This window comes from Bos indicus, chromosome 23, assembly GCF_029378745.1.
Source record: "Bos indicus isolate NIAB-ARS_2022 breed Sahiwal x Tharparkar chromosome 23, NIAB-ARS_B.indTharparkar_mat_pri_1.0, whole genome shotgun sequence".
Classification (NCBI taxonomy): domain Eukaryota; kingdom Metazoa; phylum Chordata; class Mammalia; order Artiodactyla; family Bovidae; genus Bos; species Bos indicus.
The window spans coordinates 51,422,558-51,444,338 of record NC_091782.1 but is presented as its reverse complement, the minus strand read 5'-3'; the positions used below and the strand labels follow the sequence as shown (position 1 = coordinate 51,444,338).

The following is a 21,781-nucleotide window of genomic DNA, read 5'->3' as shown; positions in this document are numbered from 1 at the left end:
TGTCCGGTACTAACTGTTGCTTCTTGACTTGCATACAGATTTCTCAGGAAAAGCACTCCTGATGAGATCTGCTTTCAAGGTGGCTCACACTTCTGACACCACTCACCACTCTACCCTTAATGTAAGGCTCATTCTGATTTGCAGCTCCCAACACAACACTTAGCGTGCAACAAGTATAATAGAGACTCAACCACTTAGTGAGAAGCAAGGAGTTCTGACACTCAGCTGGGTAAGCATTTGAGCATTACTCTTGCCTTCTCTCACATTTACAGCAATATACATTTTTAATCAGTAGGGCTAAATGGCTGATGAAAATTACCTCTGAATACAATTCCCCCCTGCTTTTCAACAAGTATTTTTATAAGCACTGAGTAGGGAGGTATTGTGCTAAGCACTAGGAGTGCAGAGCTAAGATGGAATTTCTAGATTCAAGGGATAAATGGCAGAGACAAGTAGCATGGTGCACGTCATTAATGAGAACACACCACCTGAGCACCTTCCCCGTTATCCAGAAACAGGCTGCCGCACGGCACCAATCGCCTCAACTTCCCGTCCTCTTATATTCCAACAGAAATCCACTCCTCTGATGGCAAAGGGAGTGTTCTTCCTCCTCAGTGACCAGGCCGCCACGTCCGCCGGCAGAGGCGGCGTTTGTCACTTGTGTGTGGCCTTTCTCTAGCAGTTCCCACACTCGCATATGTCAGCCAGGCTTCCTGGGGGAGGGGGTGGTGGTCTACACTCATGGAGATGGTTCACTTCTCAGCACCCCTCCCTGGGCTGTGTCCTAACCGCTTCATATGCTGCCCTGGGAAAGGTCCCCGGAGGTCCCTACGTTGGGGACACTTCTCTCTTCATCTACTGGACCTTGCTACAGCAAGTGGCCTGCTGCCCCCAGTCCCTGACTCCGGCGACACTGCTGTCTGCCTGCTTCCTGCTTCTCAGACACTTAAGTGGTCATCCAAGAGCAGCCCAGGGACTGCTGGGGCCTTGGAGACCTTTCAGGAGATCCATCAGGAAAAGGAACTTTTATCGTTTCAAACAGGCATTTGCCTTTTCCAGCCTGACTCTCTGTTGAGTGGACAGAGGAATTTCCCAGAGGCTCGGCTGTGTGTGACACAGTGACAGCTCTAGGTGGGAACTAATACAGAGCGCAGACGTCCTCCACTAAGCCAAACGCTAAAGAGACTTGCAAAACGTGTCCAATAGCAAAACTCTCGTCACTGGTTTTTTTTGGTGGGGGGAGAAAAATAGCAATTCTTCATAAAGGTGTTATTTATGTTAGTGTGCAAGGGGTTTCCCAGGTGGCGCTAGTGGTAAAGAACCCGCCTGCCAATGCAGGAGACATAAGAGACGCGGGTTCGAAACCTGGGTAGGGAAGATCCCCCGGAGGAGGGCATGGCAACCCACTCCAGTATTGCCTGGATTATCCCATGGACAGAGGAGCCTGGCGGGCCACAGTCCACTGGGTCACACAGTAGGACACAACTGAAGCTACTTAGCACGCTGAAGTTTTTCTGTTTACTTAGAAATAGAGAGGGAATGGCAAACCACTCTAGTATTCTTGCCTCAGGAACCCCATGAACAGTACCCAAAAGTAAATGCTTTAAAATTTTTCAGTTTTACTTTCTAATATAAATATTGATAACTATGCCCCACATAAGCAAGGTTTTCAAGGCCCTCAGAAACATTTAAGGATGTAAAAGATTCCCGAGACCAATAAGTTGAGAACCATGTTCTTAGACTGATTTTTCTGCATCCTTGCAGGGGAGCCAACACCTCAAATTTTTATGTTCTCTGGAACCACATCCTAAGCCCACTAATTTTCTCACCATAAACTAAGATTCCACAATCTTGGTACGACTGACATTCAGGGCCACAGAACTCTTTCTGTGGGGCACTGTCCCGAGCTTGGCGGGACCTCTGGTGGTTAACTACTAGAGGCCAGTGGCGTCCTTCCGCTCACGTTGTGACAACCAAAAACGTGGCTGAATAAAACTGGCCCGGGCTGAGAACCACTGCTCTGAATACTCTTCCTGGAAATGCTGCTGCTGCTGTGGCTGCTAAGTCGCTTCAGTCATGTCGGACTCTGTGCGACCCCATAGACGGCAGCCCACCAGGCTCCCCCGTCCCTGGGATTCTCCAGGCAAGAACACTGGAATGGGTTGCCATTTCCTTCTCCAATGCATGAACGTGAAAAGTGAAAGTGAAGTCGCTCAGTCGTCTCCGACTCTTAGCGATCCCATGGACTGCAGCGCACCAGGCTCCTCCATCAATGGGATTGTCCAGGCAAGAGTACTGGAGTGGGTTGCCATTTCCTTCTCCAATGCATGAACGTGAAAAGTGAAAGTGAAATCGCTCAGTCATGTCTGACTCTTAGTGACCCCATGGACTGCAGCCTACCAGGCTCCTCCAAACATGGGATTTTCCAGGCGAGAGTACTGGAGTGGGTTGCCATTGCCTTCTCCACCTGGAAATGTTACCAAATATCAAATATCCCACTTATGATAAGAAATAACTGGACTTATTCGGTGCCTACTCTGCGCCAGGCACAATTCTGAGCGCTTGATAAGTATTCATTCACTTAAACCTCAACTCCTGTGACACAGATAAGTCATTCCTCCACCTTCTAGATTAAGAAACTGAGTGCAGAGAGGTGCAGTGACTTGCCCAGCGTCACACAGCAAACGTGATGATGGCAACGCCAGGCCTGGTTGCTCCTCTGAGCTTTAGACTCCGGAGAATAACTGCCTCTGCTGGGGACCCCCCCCAGGTGACATTTACTAGAGTCCTCAAAACGAACTCAAAAGTCTCTGGTAGCTCAGCTGGTAAAGAATCTGCCTGCAACGCAGGAGACCCTGGTTCAACTCCTGGGTGGGAAAGATTTGCTGGAGAAGGGAAAGGCTACCCACTCCAGTATTCTTGGGTTTCCCTGGTGGCTCAGATGGTAAAGAATCTGTCTGCAATGCGGCAGACCTGGGTTCGATCCCTGGGTTAGGAAGATCCCCTGGAGAAGTGAACGACTACCTGCTCCAGTACTCTGGTCTGGAGAATTCCATGGTCTGTATAGTCCATGGGGTTGCAAAGAGTTGGACACGACTGAGCAACTTTCACATCCACAAGACTAGCTATTTCTGTATTTCTTAAATTAGTTAATGGTACAGCTTTTACACTGACCCCTCTGTGCCTCACTTAGTAACCTGGGTGGTATTTCAGACTCTGCTTGGATTCTCTTCTCTATTCCTGAATCCAATCACTCATCGAGGTCTAACAGTTTTACCTTCTAATTATTAATCAAGTGTATCTTTCCCTGTATCTTCCGCTCCTCAGGCCCTCAGAAGGGCCCTGATCTCTCCTCAGCACCGATGTAACCAACCCTCCTTTGGGGTCCTTGGGTCTGGCCCTCATAGTCATCCTTCCCCTGGCGCCAGCACGGTCTAGCTAAACAGCACGTCTGGCCGGGACACTTTCTGGCGTGAAGCTCTCTACTGGCCGCCTGGTAGCTGAGAATGAAGCCCGGGTTCCTCAGCACGGCCCTTGCGTGGCCCTTTCCGACCCCAGCAGCTCACTTAACTCTCCAGCAGAATTCTGCTCGGCAGTGTCACCTGAGCGCACCAGGCTGCTTCGTGCCTGTGGTCCTGAGCTGTCTTCTGGGAAGCGCTGAGTCATCACCCTGTGCGGGCCGCCATGGCGTCACCAGTTTGTGAGAGTGATTCTACACTGTGTCCTACAGAGACCCGTCAAAGAGCCGCTGATGGTGGGGGCCTTGCTGAGCCCCATGCTCTCATCTTGCTATCCCCAGGGGCTGCGGTACCAGGCAAAGCAGTCTGGGGAGTGCCTGGAAGCCCTGATGTCAAAGACAGTAGCAATAGGACATGTATGGACCTGTGGGGAATGCAGAGTGATGAGAACAAGGAAAACCGGCCCCCAGTTACACCGGCTGAAGCTCAAAGCAAGCAGGGGAACTCAAGACAGAAGTGATTAAAGGGATGCCAGAGAGAGAGAAGTACAGGGGAGGCGTGCTCCTTGCAATCCACAAGACACAGCCTTAAGATCTATACAAAACAAGGACATATTCTACAACCCATTTATTATCTTAGGACATAATGGTGGGAATCTCAGGGTGTAGGTACACGACTGCAGGCAACAGTGAAAACTGATTACCAGATTCCTCTGGACAATGTATTCACATGTGGATAATATAAGTTTAGCTCAAAAGGATTACTCCAAGTATCATGTGAACCGATATTCTGTAAGTACGGTTACCATGTAATTTCCACTTTCTGCCTACAGAGTACAGTGCCGAGTGAATTTCCTGCAGTTCTTGTTTATTAAGTAAATTACAAATTCTTCTTCCTGACTGTGGTGAAGAAGGTTCAACTTATTTACAAGCATATTTTGTTGGCTCCTTCAACAGACTTGGTTAAGTTCTTGGTACTAAGCATGGGTTAACTTTTTGTTTAAAATTCTAACAGTATATCTACTGTTTACGAACCTTAGCTGCCAAAGCCAAAGTCATTAAATGAAACAATGCACTCTCAGAAATGTTTTGTTTTTTTAATTAACTAGCTGACCAGTTGGACATGACCTCATTCGTATGACCTAGACATTCTCAAAAGTATAGGATGAGTACCTTTTCTATACAGGTGTCTAAAAATTAGGAAATCACTGCTTGGGAGGTTTAGTGTCTGTCTGGTAAGCAAGCTGCACTGGGTCTACCCTAGCGTCCGCCAGCTCATCCACCCAGCCTGGGGCAGCTACCCAACCAGGCCTGCTCCAGGGATCCCAGATTCTGCTGCAAGGAAACCCAGTCTTCCAGGTGCTCAGTCATGGAAGGTGAGACCAGGTGTGAAGAGAAGAGCAGGTCTTACCAAATTCTTGCTTTGGGAATAAGGCTGAAACTCAAGAGGACCAGGTAGTTAGTAGAAAATACCAAATCCACAAAGATGCAGAGAGAAAATCCATAAAGTACATACATCCGTGGTGAGTCAGAGGTTATAAGGAAGCAGAAAAAGACAGCAGATGCTCTGAAGCAGACACAAACGTCGAAAGAGAAAATGGAACTCAAGAGCAGACATGAGAATGGGGCAGGCGTGCAAAAGCTGTGCGCTCCAATGCGGATGGAAGAGCTTAGCCTCTCCTTCCCCTGCTGCTGAGGTCATGAAAGCTGGATCCCCGTCTGGGTCAACATTTCAGCTCCTGGAAGCCGGGCCCATCTTTCTCGGTTTACCGTTACCTGCGTGTCCTGCTCACAAACCCCGCCCCATGGCCGAGGACAACAGCAGAATGCACCCTGGCGAGCAAAGGGGCTAATGAAGACACCTCGGAGGTGCAGGGAACGGCGGCTAGAGAGGGCCCTCGGTTGTGGGCCGTGGCTACTGCGGGGCGCTTCTACCGGCCAGGCTTGCGATACCACGAGGAGTTCTCACAGGTGCCCCAAGCTGGCAGGAACCCCTGCACCTCGGCGCCCGCCCTGGAAGCAGAGAGCGCCCCTACCGGAGGTGCCCGAGCAGAGGGTCCGACTCCGGGGAAAGGGACGAGCCTCTCCCGCCCCCGAGGGCGTCCCCCCGCTCACCGGTAGTTGTAGGCGCCGAAGCGCTTGCTCTCCCGCAGCATCGCGCGGTACAGGTCCAGCACCTGCGCGCGGCTGGACGCCGCCATCTTCAGCGCAACACGCAGGGGGTCCTCTCCGCCGAGGCCCCGAGTTTAAACTCGACCCGCGAAACCGCCGCCGCCGCCGCCGCCGCCGCGGGAAGCGCGGGCGGGACGCGGGCGCGGGGCTGCGCGCAGGGCGCGGCCCACACCCCGCCTCAGCGGGGCTCGGGCTCAGAGGCGCCCCGGCTGAGGGGAGGCTCTGGCCGCGCGCCCCGGACGAGGGGGTCTCCGCCTCAGGGGGGCTCCGGCCGCGCGCCCCGGATGAAGGGTCTCGCCTCCAGGGGGCTCCGGCCGCGCGCCGCGGCGCAGGCGGGCTTCGGACAGCTAAGGGGGCGGCGCCTGCGGGAGGCGTTCCCGGCGGCCGCCCCGGGGTCCCGCGAGGCAGCCGCCCTCGGAGGACGCGGAGCGGCCGAGGCCGGACGGCGGGCCGCGGACTGCTCTTCCTCACGGCGGAGGCGGGGGTCAGCGGGCGGCCGGGCGGGGGAGGCCGAGGCGCTCCGCGTCGCCAGGTAACCGAGCGCCCGCTCTATCCCCGCCCTTCCGCTCGGGCTGCCCTCGGCGCCGCCTGAGCCGCCGTGCGCGCTGCGCGGATGCCGACTCCGCCGACGCCTGGGTCGGGGTCGGGGTCGGGGTCGGGGGGCGGGACCCGGCCGCGCGGGGACGGGCCGCCGCGGGCGTGCGGGGCCGCGGGGCCACACTCCGGGGCTCCTCGGCGCTCCGGCTCCGCTGAGGGCGCCCGCCCGGGGGCCTCCGGCGCGAGGCCCGCTTCCTGGGCAAGATGGCGGCGCCCAGGCGTCTGTGAGCGCCGCGCTGAGGAGCCCCGCGAGGCCCCGAGCCCTCCACCCCGGGCGGTCTCGCGTTTCCCGGGAGCGGCGGGTGAGTGCGCGCGGGGCGCGGCGGGCGGTCAGCTTTGCGTGCGCCCGCGGACCTACGTGGTCTGATGGACAGGGGGCACCGGGCGGCCTGGACTGGAGCCGGGGGGCTTACGGGGTTAAGGACTCTGTTGGGACCGTGTCCGCTCCCCAGGCAAGAAGCGGAGCAAGTCTCCTCCTTAAGCTCTTCCCAGCTAAGTCCTCTGCTTTCTCTGAAGACGCCAACTTTCCTGATTCCCCTTATTATCCGGGTGGATGCGGTTTGCTCTGTTCGTGGAACGTAGAGCCCGGCGCGGGGAGGCCTCCGCTGGTTCTACTCAAAGTGTTTGCAAAGTTCTCGTCTCGGTTTTGGAATCTGTGTCTGTAGCCAACGTTGGTGACAGCCAGAGTTCTCTCCTTCAACAAGGTGCGAAGGGTAACTTACACGAGAGAGACAAGTCTCCGTTCACATCTCTCTTTCTCCCACCACGCTGTTTATGATTGTGTTTACTTTATCTCATTTTGAAGTCACTCTGAGTCAATTTCAAAGTTTATCCTGTTTTCAGAAACTTTAAGGGCAGACACTTCAGGGTACTTATAACCTAGGGTCCTTGCATATCTACATATACTTTTGTATTTGTTATGGTACCTGTTATAATTGCATTTTTCAAACGGCACGGAAGAGAAAACACTTTTATTAAAAATTCTCTTACACTTCCCATTTGATTTTTGTTATGCTTCATAAGTCTCTGAGTCTCAAAATAAAGCTCTTTACAGAGTAGCCAAACTCCTGTTACTCCTGCAGGGTGATCAGTCATTGGGCATGCTTCGCTTTGGGTTAATTGAAAGCAGTTCTGATATTTTGAGTGTATCCTTTCAGTTCAGTTGCTCAGTCGTGTCCGACTCTTTGCGACCCCATGGACTGCAGTGCACCAGGCTTCCCTGTCCATCACCAACTCCCAGAGCTTGCTCAAACTGCTTTGGCATTACTCAAATGATTCAAGACCAAGGGACTCGTACATTATTATAGAAGAAGATCCAGAGCTAGGGACTCGTGCATTATTATATAAGATCCGGAGCTGTTTTTCCTTACTGTGATAACACAGTTGAGTGCTGATGATATAAATTAGGAACGTGGCACCTGGGAAAACCACGTTTGTGCAAGGTACAGATAAAGCTATCAAAGTTAGAAGAAAAAACATGAAGGTTATTTGGGCTTGTTTAAAAATAGTGCGGATTGCATTATCTTAATGTATTTTACTTTCATGTAGAAAATGAAGTTGGAATAATTATTACGATATGCAGTTATTTGTCTCATAATCATTACCATATACAATTAACATGTCTGACTGACTTTAACTGTTGTTAAAGAAAACTTTCCAAATAAAGTCTTTGGAAAGTCAAAACTTTCCAAATATATAAAGTTTAGTTTGGGTAGTCTAGTCACCTATTAGTATAAGGAGTTAACTGAGGGAAGTGAGAACTTCCCAGTTTCACAAAAAATAGTTTATAATTTTATTTTAAATAATTTGCTATTATGTTGACTATCATTGCTTTAAAAGACTAATAAAATCCAAGAGAGTGGCTGTAGGTACTTTTTAGATACAGCAAGTGTTTTTTTTTCTTTTTTTTTTTAATTTGCCAGAAAGGTATTGGATCAGAAGCAAGAAAGGTGCAGTGAACCTTGCTGAAGTTAAGGACCACCAACTCCCCGATGCTTTAAACATTTGTTCTTAAAGTCAGATGATTTCCCAAATAACTCGTCCAGGATGTAAAGGGTGCTGGCAGTACCGAAGCTAAAATTTGTGTTTTTTTTTGTAATGGCAGATTATCAGAAATCCCATGTTTAGAAGTGAATGTATTTAAGATTTGAACGATGTTTTTGGACTTTTAAAAATTACATCTTTATATTTTGTAATTTATTCATAACTTGGAAGAGCACTGGTGTTTTCCCTGTGTGCAGCATTATGTAAGTTTTTTTCCACAAAATCCCAGTATCACATCAGTTTTCACCCTCACTTTAAGGCTTGTCCTTGTGCCCAGCCCACTGTGGATTGCCCCACAGAATAAGGAAGCCGAGCAGAGTAGGTGACTTGTGTAGTGTCTTACATCTTACTCTGTTTGTACGGGAAGCCTAACTCTTTTAGAAGACTTTCTCTAAAGTTAGATTTTCTGTGTAGTTAACTTCAAGTGAGCAGCCATTGATTTTTGACCCATTTTCAACTGTGATAGTAGATCCCTAAATGGGTGCAGTAATGACCATAAGTCTGGAAGGTCAAAGGTTAGCCAGACTCTGCGCCGGGTGTGTGATCTGTGACCTGATCGCCTTTCCCTGCTTACCTCCTCTCTTCAGTCCAAAGCAGAAGGGAGATGAGCTGTATCCTCCCTACCTCTAGGGACTGTGCCAAGACCAGGAACGTCTTCTCATGAGTTTGTGCCATAAGCTGAACGGTTGTGAAACTCTGCAGCTCACGCTGGGACTCTAACCCACGGCCTTTTAATTGTAATCATTCACCTGATGTCTGGACTTACTGATGCCCAGGTTCTTTGTGTCTCAGTGCAAAAGGAATTCAGGGAGAGGGGAAGTGACAGGCAAGCAGTAGATTTATTAATACAGGCTTCTCGTGAGAGATGCAAGGGCCGGGCGAGGGGGCTGCATTTTTATAATCCAAGGACAGTTGAGGAGGGGAGAAGACCACGTGTTGAGTTCCTCCTTCACGTAGGGCTGGAGCGTCTCTGTGAGGTCATACTAGGAAGGTCATAGCACTTATTCAAATCAGCAGAAGGGTGGTAACATTTTTCCTTTCACCTAATGACCTGGGGCATATGTCACACTCTGTAGTTAAGCAGGCCTGCTTTGTTCTAGATGTTATGATAGGCTTGCTTGCCCTATCATTAGCTTACAGTGGTCTCCCAAAGTTCCCCTGGCTTCCCTCTCTATAATCCCCTACTGGGACTTCTGCAGCTCCCTGTATAACGATCTGGTTCCATCCCTGTCAGCGGTAGTCCCCCACCCATTCTCCATCACCTCGCAGCTCCAATAATATGTTGAGATCCTCACCCCCATGTGCTGTGTTGGGAGGTGGGCCTTGGGGAGGTGCTTAGGTCATGGGAGCGGAGCCCCAGGATGAGATGCGTGTCCTTATAAAAGGGACCACAGGGAGCCCCCCGGCCCCGCCTGCTGTGTGAGGACACAGTCTGTGATCCAGGAAGTGTGCTCTTGCTGCTGCTGCTAAGTCGCTTCAGTTGTGTCCGACTCTGGGTGACCCCATAGACGGCAGCCCACCAGGCTTCCCCATCCCTGGGATTCTCCAGGCAGGAACACTGGAGTGGGTTGCCATTTCCTTCTCCAATGCGTGAAAGTGAAAAGTGAAAGTGAAGTTGCTCAGTCGTATCCGACTCTTAGCGACCCCATGGACTGCAGCCCACCAGGCTCCTCCGTCCATGGGATTCTCCAGGCAGGAGCACTGGAGTGGCTTGCCATTGCCTTCTCCGACGTGTGCTCTTACCTGGCTCCAAATCTGCGGGCAGCCCGGGTCCTGGGCTTCCAGCCTCCAGAACTAAGCGGTGACTGTGTGTAGCTTATCAGCCCCCTGGTCCGAGGTGTCTGAGCTGAGACGCTCTGTTCTGGTTTTCTGGAGAAACGGTGTGCAGGGGTTGTGGTTGCTGAGAGTGAACCAGGTCTGACGGGCGCATAGGTTTTTTGTGTGTTTCGTTTTTTGTGTTGCATTCACATAATATTCTAACACCAGAAGCTTATGCTTTCTGCAAAATAAAGGAAAATGAAGTTTTTTTTTTTTTTACCAAGTTTTATCCAAAAGGTTAATGGCATACTTTGAAAGAAACCCAATTTTAACTACTGACACATGTTTGGGTAGAAACGTCGCTTCCGGTGGGTGTCAGGGCCTGTGTGGACAGGCCTCCCTAACGCAGTCTCCGTAACCGTCCACCCCCCTGGGGCTTTCTGTTTACTTAGTTCTGTTACTGGCCTTTTCTTCATTAAGACGGAAAAATCAAAGCCTGACGGGATAAGCATAACGTCCACATTTGACTTACTTCGGTGTGAGAAGGCAGCCTTCCCCCCAGTCTCAGCCTTGCAGCTCATCCCAGCAGTGGAGGTTCTGTTCTTCTGTTCCCAGCATGACTGGGGTGGGAAGGGGCTTCCTGGTGGGTGGCTGGACCAGGGCAGGCCAGACACTGCTCTCCAGATGCCACGGGCTCCCCAGAGGGCTCTGTGTAGAGGCCCCGGGCGAGCGTCCTGCAGGCCTGGGAGCCCCTGTGACGATGCCGGGACCGTGAGAGGCACGGCCGCTTGGTTGTGAAGGAAGAGAAGGAAGCGAAGCTGGGAGAATGACGCGGTGTGTGATCGGGCCACTGAGTTGTGGGCAGAGATGTTCAAAGGCCTGGAGGGTGTGTGCAGCCCCCCAGCAGTGTGCTGTCTGCGGGGCAGTGACCCGGCGGAGGTGCCCGCCACCTGGGAAAGATCACCCACCCAGTGAGGGTCATCCTGGCAGCTGGGTCTTGCAGCTTGAGGTCAGGGTGAGCGGTCGGCCCCCAGCGGGAACGCTGACAGCTCCGCCACGTGGAAGCTGCTCAGCCTGGGATGGAGGTGTCTCCAGTGCCCATGTGGACACAGCCCGTTAGGGCGCAGGGTCGCTCAGGAGCCTCACTTAGCCCCTTCCCTGCTAAGAAGTAACAAAGTTCATTGCTTCTGCCCACTCAGAAGTCTGTCCTTCCGGAAATGAAATGGCAGAAAGGTGGGTGGTTTGGAGGACAAGGAAGGGCTGAGGATTCTATCTGGACCGCTGTCCGACTCCCCCAGAATAGATTGGGTGTCAGTTCACTGCTCTGCTCGGTATTTCAGGTCTGATGAGACGGCTGCAGAAGCAGGAGAATCAGCTGCTGGAATATGCAGGCCCCCTCCCAGCTGAGCACATGGGTTCTTCAGCCCCTCTGTTTGGAAACTGTCTACTTAAATGTCTTATCTTTCTAATCTTGGCTTAAAGGTGACTTCTGCAGCCAGCCCTCCCCGCCTGCTTACCTATAACTAAAAATAGTGTCTCCATTTGTATCTTGGGGTTTCTCTTTTTCTCCTACTTCAATTGTTGGTTTTACTCACTGCCATGCTGGACAGCTGGCGCCGGGCCTGTCGCATAGGTGGAGTTGAGCACACGTGTGTAAGGTGAGTGGACGGAAGCTGCTGTGGGCGCTTCGGGAAACGGCCCTTAGTGCCAGCGCAGCTCTTGTCCAGGAGACGTTCAGGGAAGATGGAAGTGTTTCTGTCTGCCTCGTCCACTGTGGCAGCCGCCACCCCCATGTGGCTCTTGAGCACTGGAAATGTGACTCTTGCAACTAAGGAGCTGAATTTTTAACTTTAGTTTTTACATGGAAGTGTTAGTTAGTCGAAGTTGTGTCGGACTCTTTGTGACCCCATGGACTGTAGCCCGCCAGCCTCCTCTGTCCGTGGGATTTCCCAGATGAGAATACTGGAGGGGGTTGCCATTTCCTTCTCCAGGGGATCTTCCCGACCCAGGGACTGAACCCGGGTCTCCTGCATTGCAGGGGGATTCTTTACTGTCTGAGGCACCGGGGAAGCCCTGGTGTTTACGTAGCTGTATATAGATTAGCTGCTACTATATTGGACACCTCAGTCTAGAGGATGTGATTTTGTTAGCTTCTAACCTTGAAAAACATTACCATTGACTACAAACCCGTTGAGCACATGTAATCTCACAGCCTTTGAGAAGGTCTGCTCCTGGCAGTGCGAGTGCAGCTTGTTTTACAGTGCACGACAGGCGTGTTTTATGGTCTGCTTGAGAAGCAGAAGAAGATCCTGTGTCCTCAGTGGCCTTCCATGACTTAGGATTGTCGTTGCACTTTCCGCCCATTCTTTATTTTTTTAAATTTTTAATATTTTAATTGCATTTTATCCATAGTCCGGAGCCCTTCCGGGCTTTAGTTTGTGGGAGGATCCTTCAGGCACAAGGGCTGAGTTCTCTGCATTCCAGCCTTCTGCGGCTAACCACCGTCAGCTGCTACTTACGTAAGAATTGCTTTCTGACTACATGGCATGCACCTGACCTTGAAGGCCGAAAGCTTTTTAAGTGAGGAGTGGAATTAAAAAGAAGGAGAATTAGCAGATTAAATTTTATATGTTAGTATTTTCCAAGTGACACTAGGGTTAGAAAAAGAATTATCAAGATAAACTGTAATAATTACTGCATTAGAGCCATAAGATTTACACTTTGTCTCTATTGATTTATTTGTCTATATTACACTTTTGTCTGTATTGTCTGTATTGATGCTTTGTCTATATTGTCTTAGGTCTTGATATGAGAAATAAAAAGAATTAGTAGTTGCATCTTTTACTTATTAAAAATAAAATATTTAAAATTCATTTTCATGGTGGATTTTGAAAAATTGTGTTTATATATCGATGTAATAAAAGGCAGCATCTTAGCCATTTTAACGTGTGCGGCTCAGTGGCGTTAGTGCATTCACCATCACTGCCATCCTGTTGCTAGAACTTTTCATCTTCCCAGACCCTGTTGAACCCTGACTGCCCCCTCTCCTCTCCCCTTGGCCCCTGGGAACAACTGTTTTACTTTTATTTCTATGAATTTGATGAGTTTTAAAATTCTTTTCCATAAATTATTGTCCAAACTAATATGTAATACTAATATCTACGTGTCTCCAGGAATCACCTCGTTTAAGATAACCTTGGCCTACCTAATGCATAATTGCCTTACCTTGGGAAATGGCAGACACTTCTCATTAAGGACCCGAAATTATCTGCTTTAGTCCCTGCCCCCAGCCATCACTAACCTTAACATGCTCACCTCGAGAAAGATCATCTTGCTCATTTGAGAAAACAGTAACTCTAGAGAATGACTTTTTAGTGACAGATGGTAAGATGGACTTCCCTGAATATGTTTTCATGTGCTTGGGATTCCAAACTTTTTACCAGTCTCCACTGAGAAAGAAAAAAAGAACCAAAAACAGTCACTTAGTATTTTTAATACCTCCCACCTTAGTATAATGCTAAGTAAGAATTTACCTACAATGCAGGAGACCTTGGTTCGATCCCTGGGTCAGGAAGATCCCCTGGAGGAGGGAATGACAACCCACTCCAGTATTCTGGCTGGAGAATCCCATGGACAGAGGAGCCTTTGTGTCCATGGGATCCACAAAGCTGGACACGACCGAGTGACTAACGCACCTTAGTATAACATCACTGTGACCACTGGACACATCTGAATTGACGGGGTCAGGATGGCGTTTAGTCCCCTAGTGAGCACCAGGAATCTGGGGGATTTGAAGGGAAGCGTGTCCCTAACCAGATACTTTTTAGTCGCTTGGTCTGACTCTTTGTGATCCCATAGACCATAACCTACCAGGCTCCTCTGTCCATGGGATTCTCCTGCGAGAATACTGGAGTGGGTTGCCATTTCCTTCTCCAGGGGATCTGACTCAGGGACTGAACCCATGTCTCACATCTCCGGCATTAGCAGGTGGGTTCTTTAGCACCAGCACCGCCTGGAATGCCCAGATCTGGGCACAGCACATATGGTGCATGAGAGGAGGCGACTGTTCCGAGTGGAAGGCTCTAAAGCCTGTTCAGTTGCCCTGGGAGGATGCTGAGGGTTGTGTGGCTTGTGAGGGTGGGCAGGCGGGCTGGATGGTGGCGACCCTGTAGAGACAGTTCCGAGGCCCTGCCGACGGACTGAAGGGGCGGGGGGAGGCCGGGAGTGGTCTCAGGTCCCCAGGTTGTAACCCACATCGTGTGCCATCAAGATCGTTTAGTGAGTATGCTTGTTCATGCCTCGTGTTGTGCCTGTGCAAGAAGGGAGTCTTTAATATACTGCAGGTGGAATTGTTGAATTAAATATGTGCCTTTTAAATGTCAATATGTTGTCATACTTTTCCTCTATAGATGTTTTACCGTTAATGCCCGTTTCTTAGACCCTTGTAATATGGTATCAACACGCTCTTCCCCAGTCTGTAGATTTTCAAAAATCTAATTGCGTTTTAATTTGCATTTCTCTGAGTTTGCACATTGTTCTATAGCTTTCAGAGGCATTTCCGATTCCTTTCGGGGCACTTGGTGGCACTCTCTGATTGCCATTTCTCTACTCGGAAGTTGGACTTTCTGGCCTTCTTTCAGGGTTTCTCACATCACTATCCCAGAGTTTGGGTGGATATATTGGGGTCTTATTAATGCAGTCGTTATCTGTTCCTATTTTAAGAGCTTGTCTTCATGAAGAGGGAGTGTCGTGTTTCTGCAGGTGCCTTCAGAGCATCTGGGGGCCGGTCACTTGGCTCTTCTCCACTGAGCGGGGGGTCAGCGAGTGGGCTGGGCCTCCCAGCCTGATTCTGTGCTCGGCAGCCCCCACCACCCCACCGTGGCCTCGGTATCCTGTTCCTCAGCGCTTTCTGTTTGTGTGCCTTTCATTTGGGATAGCATTTGCATATCGTTTTAAGTGCATCTTATTCATCACTGAAACAGCTTCTGGAAGATGGAGAACTTTGTCGTGATTAAGTTACCTGACCCCTCATTTAGCCCCTGCAGTTTAGCTGTGGTGTTTCACACGCGACCAGTTTGCAGTTGCCTCCTTGAAGTGCTGCTCCCCTGTCTTAGCTTCGATGCTCAGAGCTGAGCTCTCCTCCTTCCACGGGTGGGCTCTCCACGCCCGCCCCCCACCCCCCCCCGCCCGGGGCCACCCCCCTTGACCTGCTCCTTCGCCTTGTGACTTAGCCACCGAGGTGAACATCACTGCACGTGTCCATCTGCTTGTCCCGCCAGCCCCTGCAATAGCGGGTCTAAAATGATCACATCCTTCACTCCACCCCAAGCCCGCTGCTCCACTCGACGTGCCCGTGTCTGTTTGCGGTCACCCCTCATGTTTCCCTGGTGGTCCTGGCTGCGTCACGGGTGTGCCCTGCGGCATGCCACCCAGGGAGCCTGGTGGGGACAAGGAGGGCAGGGGGCAGACGCGGACACCTCTTCACAGCCAGATGGTGGCCGCCCGTGCAGCTCAGACTGAGTGTGTGCTCAGAGGGGAGGGGGCGTCTGGAAGGATTATTACTCGGTCACTATGTCTCTGCAGAAAGAAAAGTTATTTAAAAGCAAAAATGACCTGTTGAATTTTGTAATGAAGAGACCGGATTTCACTGTGTAAAGACTCGGATGATTTATAAGTCTTTAAACCCCAGTGGAGGAAAAGTTATTACTTAATACTATCTTAGACATTCAGTCTTACTGAAAGAATCTCGGTAGAAGACGAATTAGAAGCTTCAGGTGCCGCTTTTGCCTCTGCCGGAGGGTTGGGGCAGATGGCATTCCTGTCCTGGGCGATTTGGAGCCTGAGGACGACAGCACTGTTAGAACGCGGACTTTTACAGCCAGCTTCGACCACAGCGGGGCGACCGCGAAGGCCGAAGGTCAAGAGTATGATTGATCGGGTGATTAGAATTCCTTTTAAAACAAATTAGAGGTGGCAGGTTTGCCACTGGCAAAAAGTACTGCAAGGAATGAATTTCATCAGCATATAAAACTTCTTGGATCATCAAAAAAGGGTTTAATGTTTAAAATATAAGCGCACACACAGACACGACCTGCATGGGAATCCTTGTTCATGCTGTTTTGCAGTGTTGTGTTTAGCCTGCTTTTTCTGGTAAATAACATACAGTCACTGGACAGGGCATGTTTTTAATTTTTACTTTAGTGGCTAGTACGCTAAATGTTGCTCTTTTCCAGTGGTGCAGTGGTAAGGAACCCACCTGCCAATGCAGGAGATGTAAGAGATGTGGGTTCAATCCCTGGCTCTGGAAGATCCCCTGGAGGGGGAAATGGCTACCCACCCCAGTATTCTTGCCTGGGGAATCCCATGGACAGAGGAGCCTGGAGGGCTACAGGCCATGGGATTGCAAAGAGTTGGACACGACCGAGAGTCTGAGCACTAATGAACCTCAAGAGGTTCCTGTCGCTGAGCCCCAACCCTAAATGTTAAATGCATTTGTCATCTCAGTTTATCCACTTTCTGGATTTGTCTTTATATTTGGGGTCTTCTAGGTGAGTTAGGCATTTGTGGTCAAGCATTTGTGTTTGGGATCCCTGGCTTAGCAGAGGGGCAGGGGGAGCAGGACTGGTGTGTCAGAAGGAGAAGATGGAGAGCAGAGGAGGGAGGGTGTGTGTGTGTGTGTGAAGTAAAATTTCTCAGGAGTGTCTCACGTGTCAGACATCAAGCTCTGCACTTTCATGTTGGTTATATCCTCACAATAACCCTGGCCTGGTAAGTATTGCAATTATTTGTAGTTTCAAAGAAAAAGAAGGAAAGCAGGTGAGAAGATACCAAAAAAGAACTAAGAGTAAAGTAGTAATGATGAAAATAAGGATTGTTAGAAATGAACACTGCTTCAATGTAACCATCCTGGTGTTCTTTTTCCAGCCTTTTGGGGGAGGATGTTGAGTCTTAGGTAGTCAGAGAGGTTAAAGTTGGCTATTAAGTGGGATACACAGGGGCTAGTTAGGACTCTTCGCGACCTCATGGACTGCAGCCTACCAGGCTCCTCCGCCATGGTGGAGGAGCCTGGTAGGCTGCAGTCCATGGGGTCACTAAGAGTCGGACACGACTTCACTTTCACTTTTCAGTTTCATGCATTGGAGAAGGAAATGGCACCTCACTCCAGTGTTCTTGCCTGGAGAATCCCATGGACGGAGGAGCCTGGTAGACTGCAGTCCATGGGGTCGCGAAGAGTCGGACACGACTGAGCGACCTCACTTTCACTTTTCACTCTCATGCATTGGAGAAGGAAATGGCAACCCACTCCAGTGTTCTTGCCTGGAGAATCCCAGGGACGGGGGAGCCTGGTGGGCTGCCGTCTGTGGGGCCGCACAGAGTCGGACACGACTGAAGCGACGTAGCAGCAGCAGCAGTTAGGTCTCTACCTTTGTATATGCTTGAACGTTTTCATAATGAAGTGACTTTTAAATGATGAAGCAAAGTAAAATAGTCTTGATTATGATTAAAGGAGAAAGAATTTTTATGAATATCAGGGCAACTTTTTTTCTCTTCTTCACTATCAGACCTGTGTGATAGCATTAGCCTGTGAACCTATTTTTGAGGCAAAATTATTCACAAACAATTTAGGAAATAGACAAAATCATTTTTTTTTTTTTTAAATGTGGTCTCTCAGCTCTATGTGTGAAGACTGCAGAAATTAGGTGGTTTCTTCATCTTCATTTGATGCAGTGGGTTTGTCCCAATACCAGAGCATCTGCCCTGGAAGGCAGCCCAGGGCTGGAGCTGCCCCACCGCACAAGGTGTACAGCTCTGGGGGCGGGGAGTCAGAGTCTAGTCACTGAGCATCTGTTTCTGCAGAACCCGAAGTGGGGCCTGAAGGGGGTGCTCCAGAGACAGGAAAGGAAGAGAGAAGCTTGTATTTGGAGGAGGAAATGGCAGCCCACTCCAGTGTTCTTGCCTGGAGAATCCCAGGGACAGAGGAGCCTGGTGGGCTGCCGTCTGTGGAGTTGGACACGACTGAAGCGACTCAGCAGCAGATCGTATTCATGGAGGACCGCCCTGTGCCCGGTGCTGTAAATGCTTCATGGATGGCCAGTCCTCACAGCAGATCCGTCAGTTAGCAGCTAGTCGATCTTGTTCATTTTCTTTTTTAAATTATGATAAAGTTTATAAGACAAAAATCACCATCTTAAACATTTTTAAACGTGCAATTCAGTGGCACTAAGTAAGTACAGTCACATTTTGGGTAAACCTTCACCACCATCCAACTCAGAACTTTTTCATCTCCCCAAACTGAATCTTAGTTCAGTTCGGTTCAGTTGCTCAGTCACGTGTGACTCTTTGCGACCCCGTGGGCTGCAGAACGCCAGGTTTCCCTGTCCATCACCAATTCCGAAGTTTGCTCAAACTCATGTCCATCGAGTTGGTGATGCCATCCAACCATCTCATCCTATGTCACCCCCTTCTGCCCTCAATCTTTCCCAGCATCAGGGTCTTCATTGAGTCAGTTCTTCGCATCTGGTGGCCAAAGTATTGGAGTTTTAGCTTCAGCATCAGTCCTTCCAATGAATATTCAGGACTGATTTCCTTTACGATAGACTGGTTGGATCTCCTTGCAGTCCAAGGGACTCTCAAGAGTCTTCTCCAACACCACAGTTCAAAAGCATCAATTCTTTGGTGCTCAGTTTTCTTTATAGTCCAACTCTCGCATCCATACATGACAACTGGAAAAACCATAGCCTTGACTAGACGGACCTTTGCTGGCAAAGTAATGTCTCTGCTTTTGAATATGCTGTCTAGGTTGGTCATAACTTTTCTTCCAAGGAGCAAGCGTCTTCTAATTTCATGGCTGCAGTCACCATATGCAGTGATTTTGGAGCCCAGAAAAATAGTCTGTCACTGTTTCCTTTGTTTCCCCATCTATTTCCATGAAGTGATGGGACCAGATGCCATGATCTTCGTTTTTTGAATGTTGAGTTTTAAGCCAGCTTTTTCACTCTCTTTCACTTTCATCAAGAGGCTTTTTGGTTCCTCTTCGCTTTCTGCCATAAGGGTGGTGTCATCTGCATGTCTGAGGTTATTGATATTTCTCCCGGCAGTCTTGATTCCAGCTTGTGCTTCATCCAGCCCTGCATTTCTCAGGATGTACTCCCATAGAAGTTAAATAATGGTGAGAGTATACAGCCTTGACGTACTCCTTTTCCAATTTGGAACCGGTTCGTTGTTCCATGTCTGGTTCTAACTGTTGCTTCTTGACCTGCATACAGATGGCTCAGGAGGCAGGTAAGGTGTCCTGGTATTCTCATCCCTTTAAGAATTTTCCAGTTTGTTGTGATCCACACAGCCAAAGGTTTTAGTGTAGTCAGTGCAGCAGAAATAGATGTTTTTCTGGAATTCTCTTGCTTTTTCTATGATTCAACAGATGCTGGTGATTTGATCTCTGGTTCCTCTGCCTTTTCTAAATCCAGCTTGAGCATCTCGGTGTCCTCAGTTCATGTACTGTTGAAGCCTTGCTTGAAGAATTTTGAGCATTACCTTGCCAGCATGTGAGATTAGTACAATTGTGCGGTAGTTTGAACAGTGTTTGGCATTGCCTTTCTTTGGGATTGGAACGAAGAGTGACCTTTTCCAGTCCTGAGTTTTCCAGATTTGCTGGCATATTACGTGTAGTACTCACCTCCGTCCTCACTGAACTCCTAATTCCCCAACCCTCCTCCACAGCCCCTAGCAACCGCCGTTCTCTCTGTTTCTGTGCGTACTCATATACATGAAGTCAAGCAGTGTTTTGTCTTTTCATAACTGGCTTATTTCACTTGGCATAGTTATCTTCAAGGTTCATCCATGTCAGAGCGTGTCAGAGTCCCCTTCCTTTTTAAGGGTGAGTAATACTTCACCGTGGGTGTGCACTGCATTCTGTCCATGGCTGTGTTGACGGGCCCTTGGGCCGTGGCCCCGTTTTGGCTGTTGTGAACATACTGCTGTGATCACGGGTGTCCAAATATCTGTCCCTCTGTCTGCTCACAGCTCTTTGGGGCATTGTCCCAGATGTGGAATTGCTGGACCCTGTGGTAACTCTGTGTTTGATATTTTTAGGGACCGCCAGACTGTTTGCCACAGCAGCTGCACCGCTGTCCATTCCCATCAGCTGTGCGCGAGGGTTCTGGTTTCTCCAGATCCGAGGTAGGTCCATTTCTTGCTCCAGGTCACGGGGGTGAGGGGGCGGGCGCGGGGAGGTTACGTGTGCTCACACCGCTCACATGCAGACCCGGATCTGAGCCTGATGGTCTGATGGTCTGCCCTTAGAACCTCTGACGCAAACACCAGTCGAGGTGCAGAGGCTCTGAAACGCGGTTCAGGGCATTGTGCATGGGTTCAAACCCAGGCCGTCTGCCGTCACAGCTCATGTTGTTAAACATCTTAGATTTAATATCTCTGTATGTTTTTTTCCCTGCCTTTCTAAATTTATGCTGTAAAATGTTCTCTTATTTAAACTATCTTTCAGGATGTATGCAGTATGTTTGATTTTATTTAAATTCTTGGGTCAAATTTTGCCTGTAAATGCTTTGAATAAATGCAAATTGATCCTGCCGAAGTTTTGTATATATCTCTGCTCTTCCTACCCCTGCCAAAAGTTTGCTTTCCAATAAAACTAAATAGAACTATCTAAGCTGAATTCTGATCTGAAGCTGAATTTAAACGGGGGGAGGGGGACTTGGAATGGATCAGTGGTAAACAGTGAGGACTTTAAAAAAAAAACTCAGATAAAGTGAACTTTCCATCTTTATCAGTACAGGAGCAGCAGCTTGGAAGTGTACCTGTTTCTTTGATCCTGTGTGTGATTTGCTAAGGACATCTGCGTCGTCCCTCACACACTAGGTTGTGCGGGGCCTGGTGGCGTCCTGAAACAAGCTCGTTCCCTGGGGGATGCTGGCCCAGCGGGGGCCAAGGGCCAGCTCCCGACGCAGCCTGGGCTCACAGACCCCCACGGTGCTGCCGGGGAGGTGCCCCCTGGAAACGCCGACCGAGGGATTTTGCACCCCACTCTTCCAGGCAGGTCCTCTGGGTGGGTAACCTCTCCTGTGCTGCGTTTGAATGGTGCATGTGTTGTGGGGAGCTGTGTGTGCGTGGCCACGAGCCCCTCCCAGGCCGGGTGTGAGTGGCTGGTCCATCATCGTAGCTGGTGGAAGTGGCCCACAGTCACACTCAAACCGACTGTGCTCTGGACGGTGTCTGCAGAATCGTCCCGAATCTGGCGGCTCCCAGCCGTGGCCCGCACCGCAGTCCGCCTCCAGTGATCTTCCGGTAGCTGGCCCGGTGTGCGCGCTGGTCATGGGGGCTTTTAAAGAGCGTCACAGGTGGTTCCCAATGGTGCGGCCCAGGTGTGGAGGTGTTGCTGTCCTTTCTCTTGAGCACCTCATTCTTTGGGCTCTAGTTAAGATTTTTCTCATCTCAAAAGCTACAGAACTGTCTTCTCCGGCGTCCTTGTTAGCAGGGCTCCCTCTCACCCGCGGGACTCTCTTCTGTGTTGAAAGGTGGTGTTCACTCCTCACGGAAGCCGTCTCTCTGTTCCTGACTTGGCGCCGGTGGCCGTAGGCGCTCGTCTCGCTCCCTCTGCGGAGCCTGGAGTTCGGGAATGCAGAGGAAGGGCAGGGATGTGCTGGCCCAGATTTCTCTGCCGGCTCCGGGTCACTGCATCCGAGGGCAGTTTCACCCCCCGAGCCGAAGGCTCTGGTGGGCTTCGTAGGCGCCCGTGTG

At 50.1% G+C, this 21,781-nt stretch overlaps 2 protein-coding genes across 6 annotated transcripts in view; one reads left to right on the top strand and one right to left on the bottom strand.

The window, feature by feature from the left end:
* The window catches only part of LYRM4 (LYR motif containing 4), a 91,641-nt gene extending 85,781 nt beyond the window's left edge, over positions 1-5,860 (bottom strand). For both annotated transcript variants that reach the window (XM_019986175.2, XM_070778464.1), the window contains exon 1: positions 5,573-5,860. In XM_019986175.2, the coding sequence (XP_019841734.1) occupies positions 5,573-5,658 (86 nt within the window). In that variant the 5' untranslated portion in view covers positions 5,659-5,860. The remainder of the gene's footprint in view (positions 1-5,572) is intronic.
* Positions 5,861-6,034: 174 nt separating this feature from the next.
* Positions 6,035-21,781, top strand: part of FARS2 (phenylalanyl-tRNA synthetase 2, mitochondrial) — a 305,489-nt gene continuing 289,742 nt past the window's right edge. The window contains exons 1-2 of one of the 4 annotated variants that reach the window (XM_070778461.1): positions 6,035-6,161; positions 20,120-20,206. The gene's annotated coding sequence lies outside the window, so the exon portion shown is untranslated. Of the gene's footprint in view, positions 6,162-6,339; positions 6,529-20,119; positions 20,207-21,781 lie in introns of those variants that run through there. The other 3 variants (XM_070778459.1, XM_070778458.1, XM_070778460.1) reach the window with 3 other exon arrangements.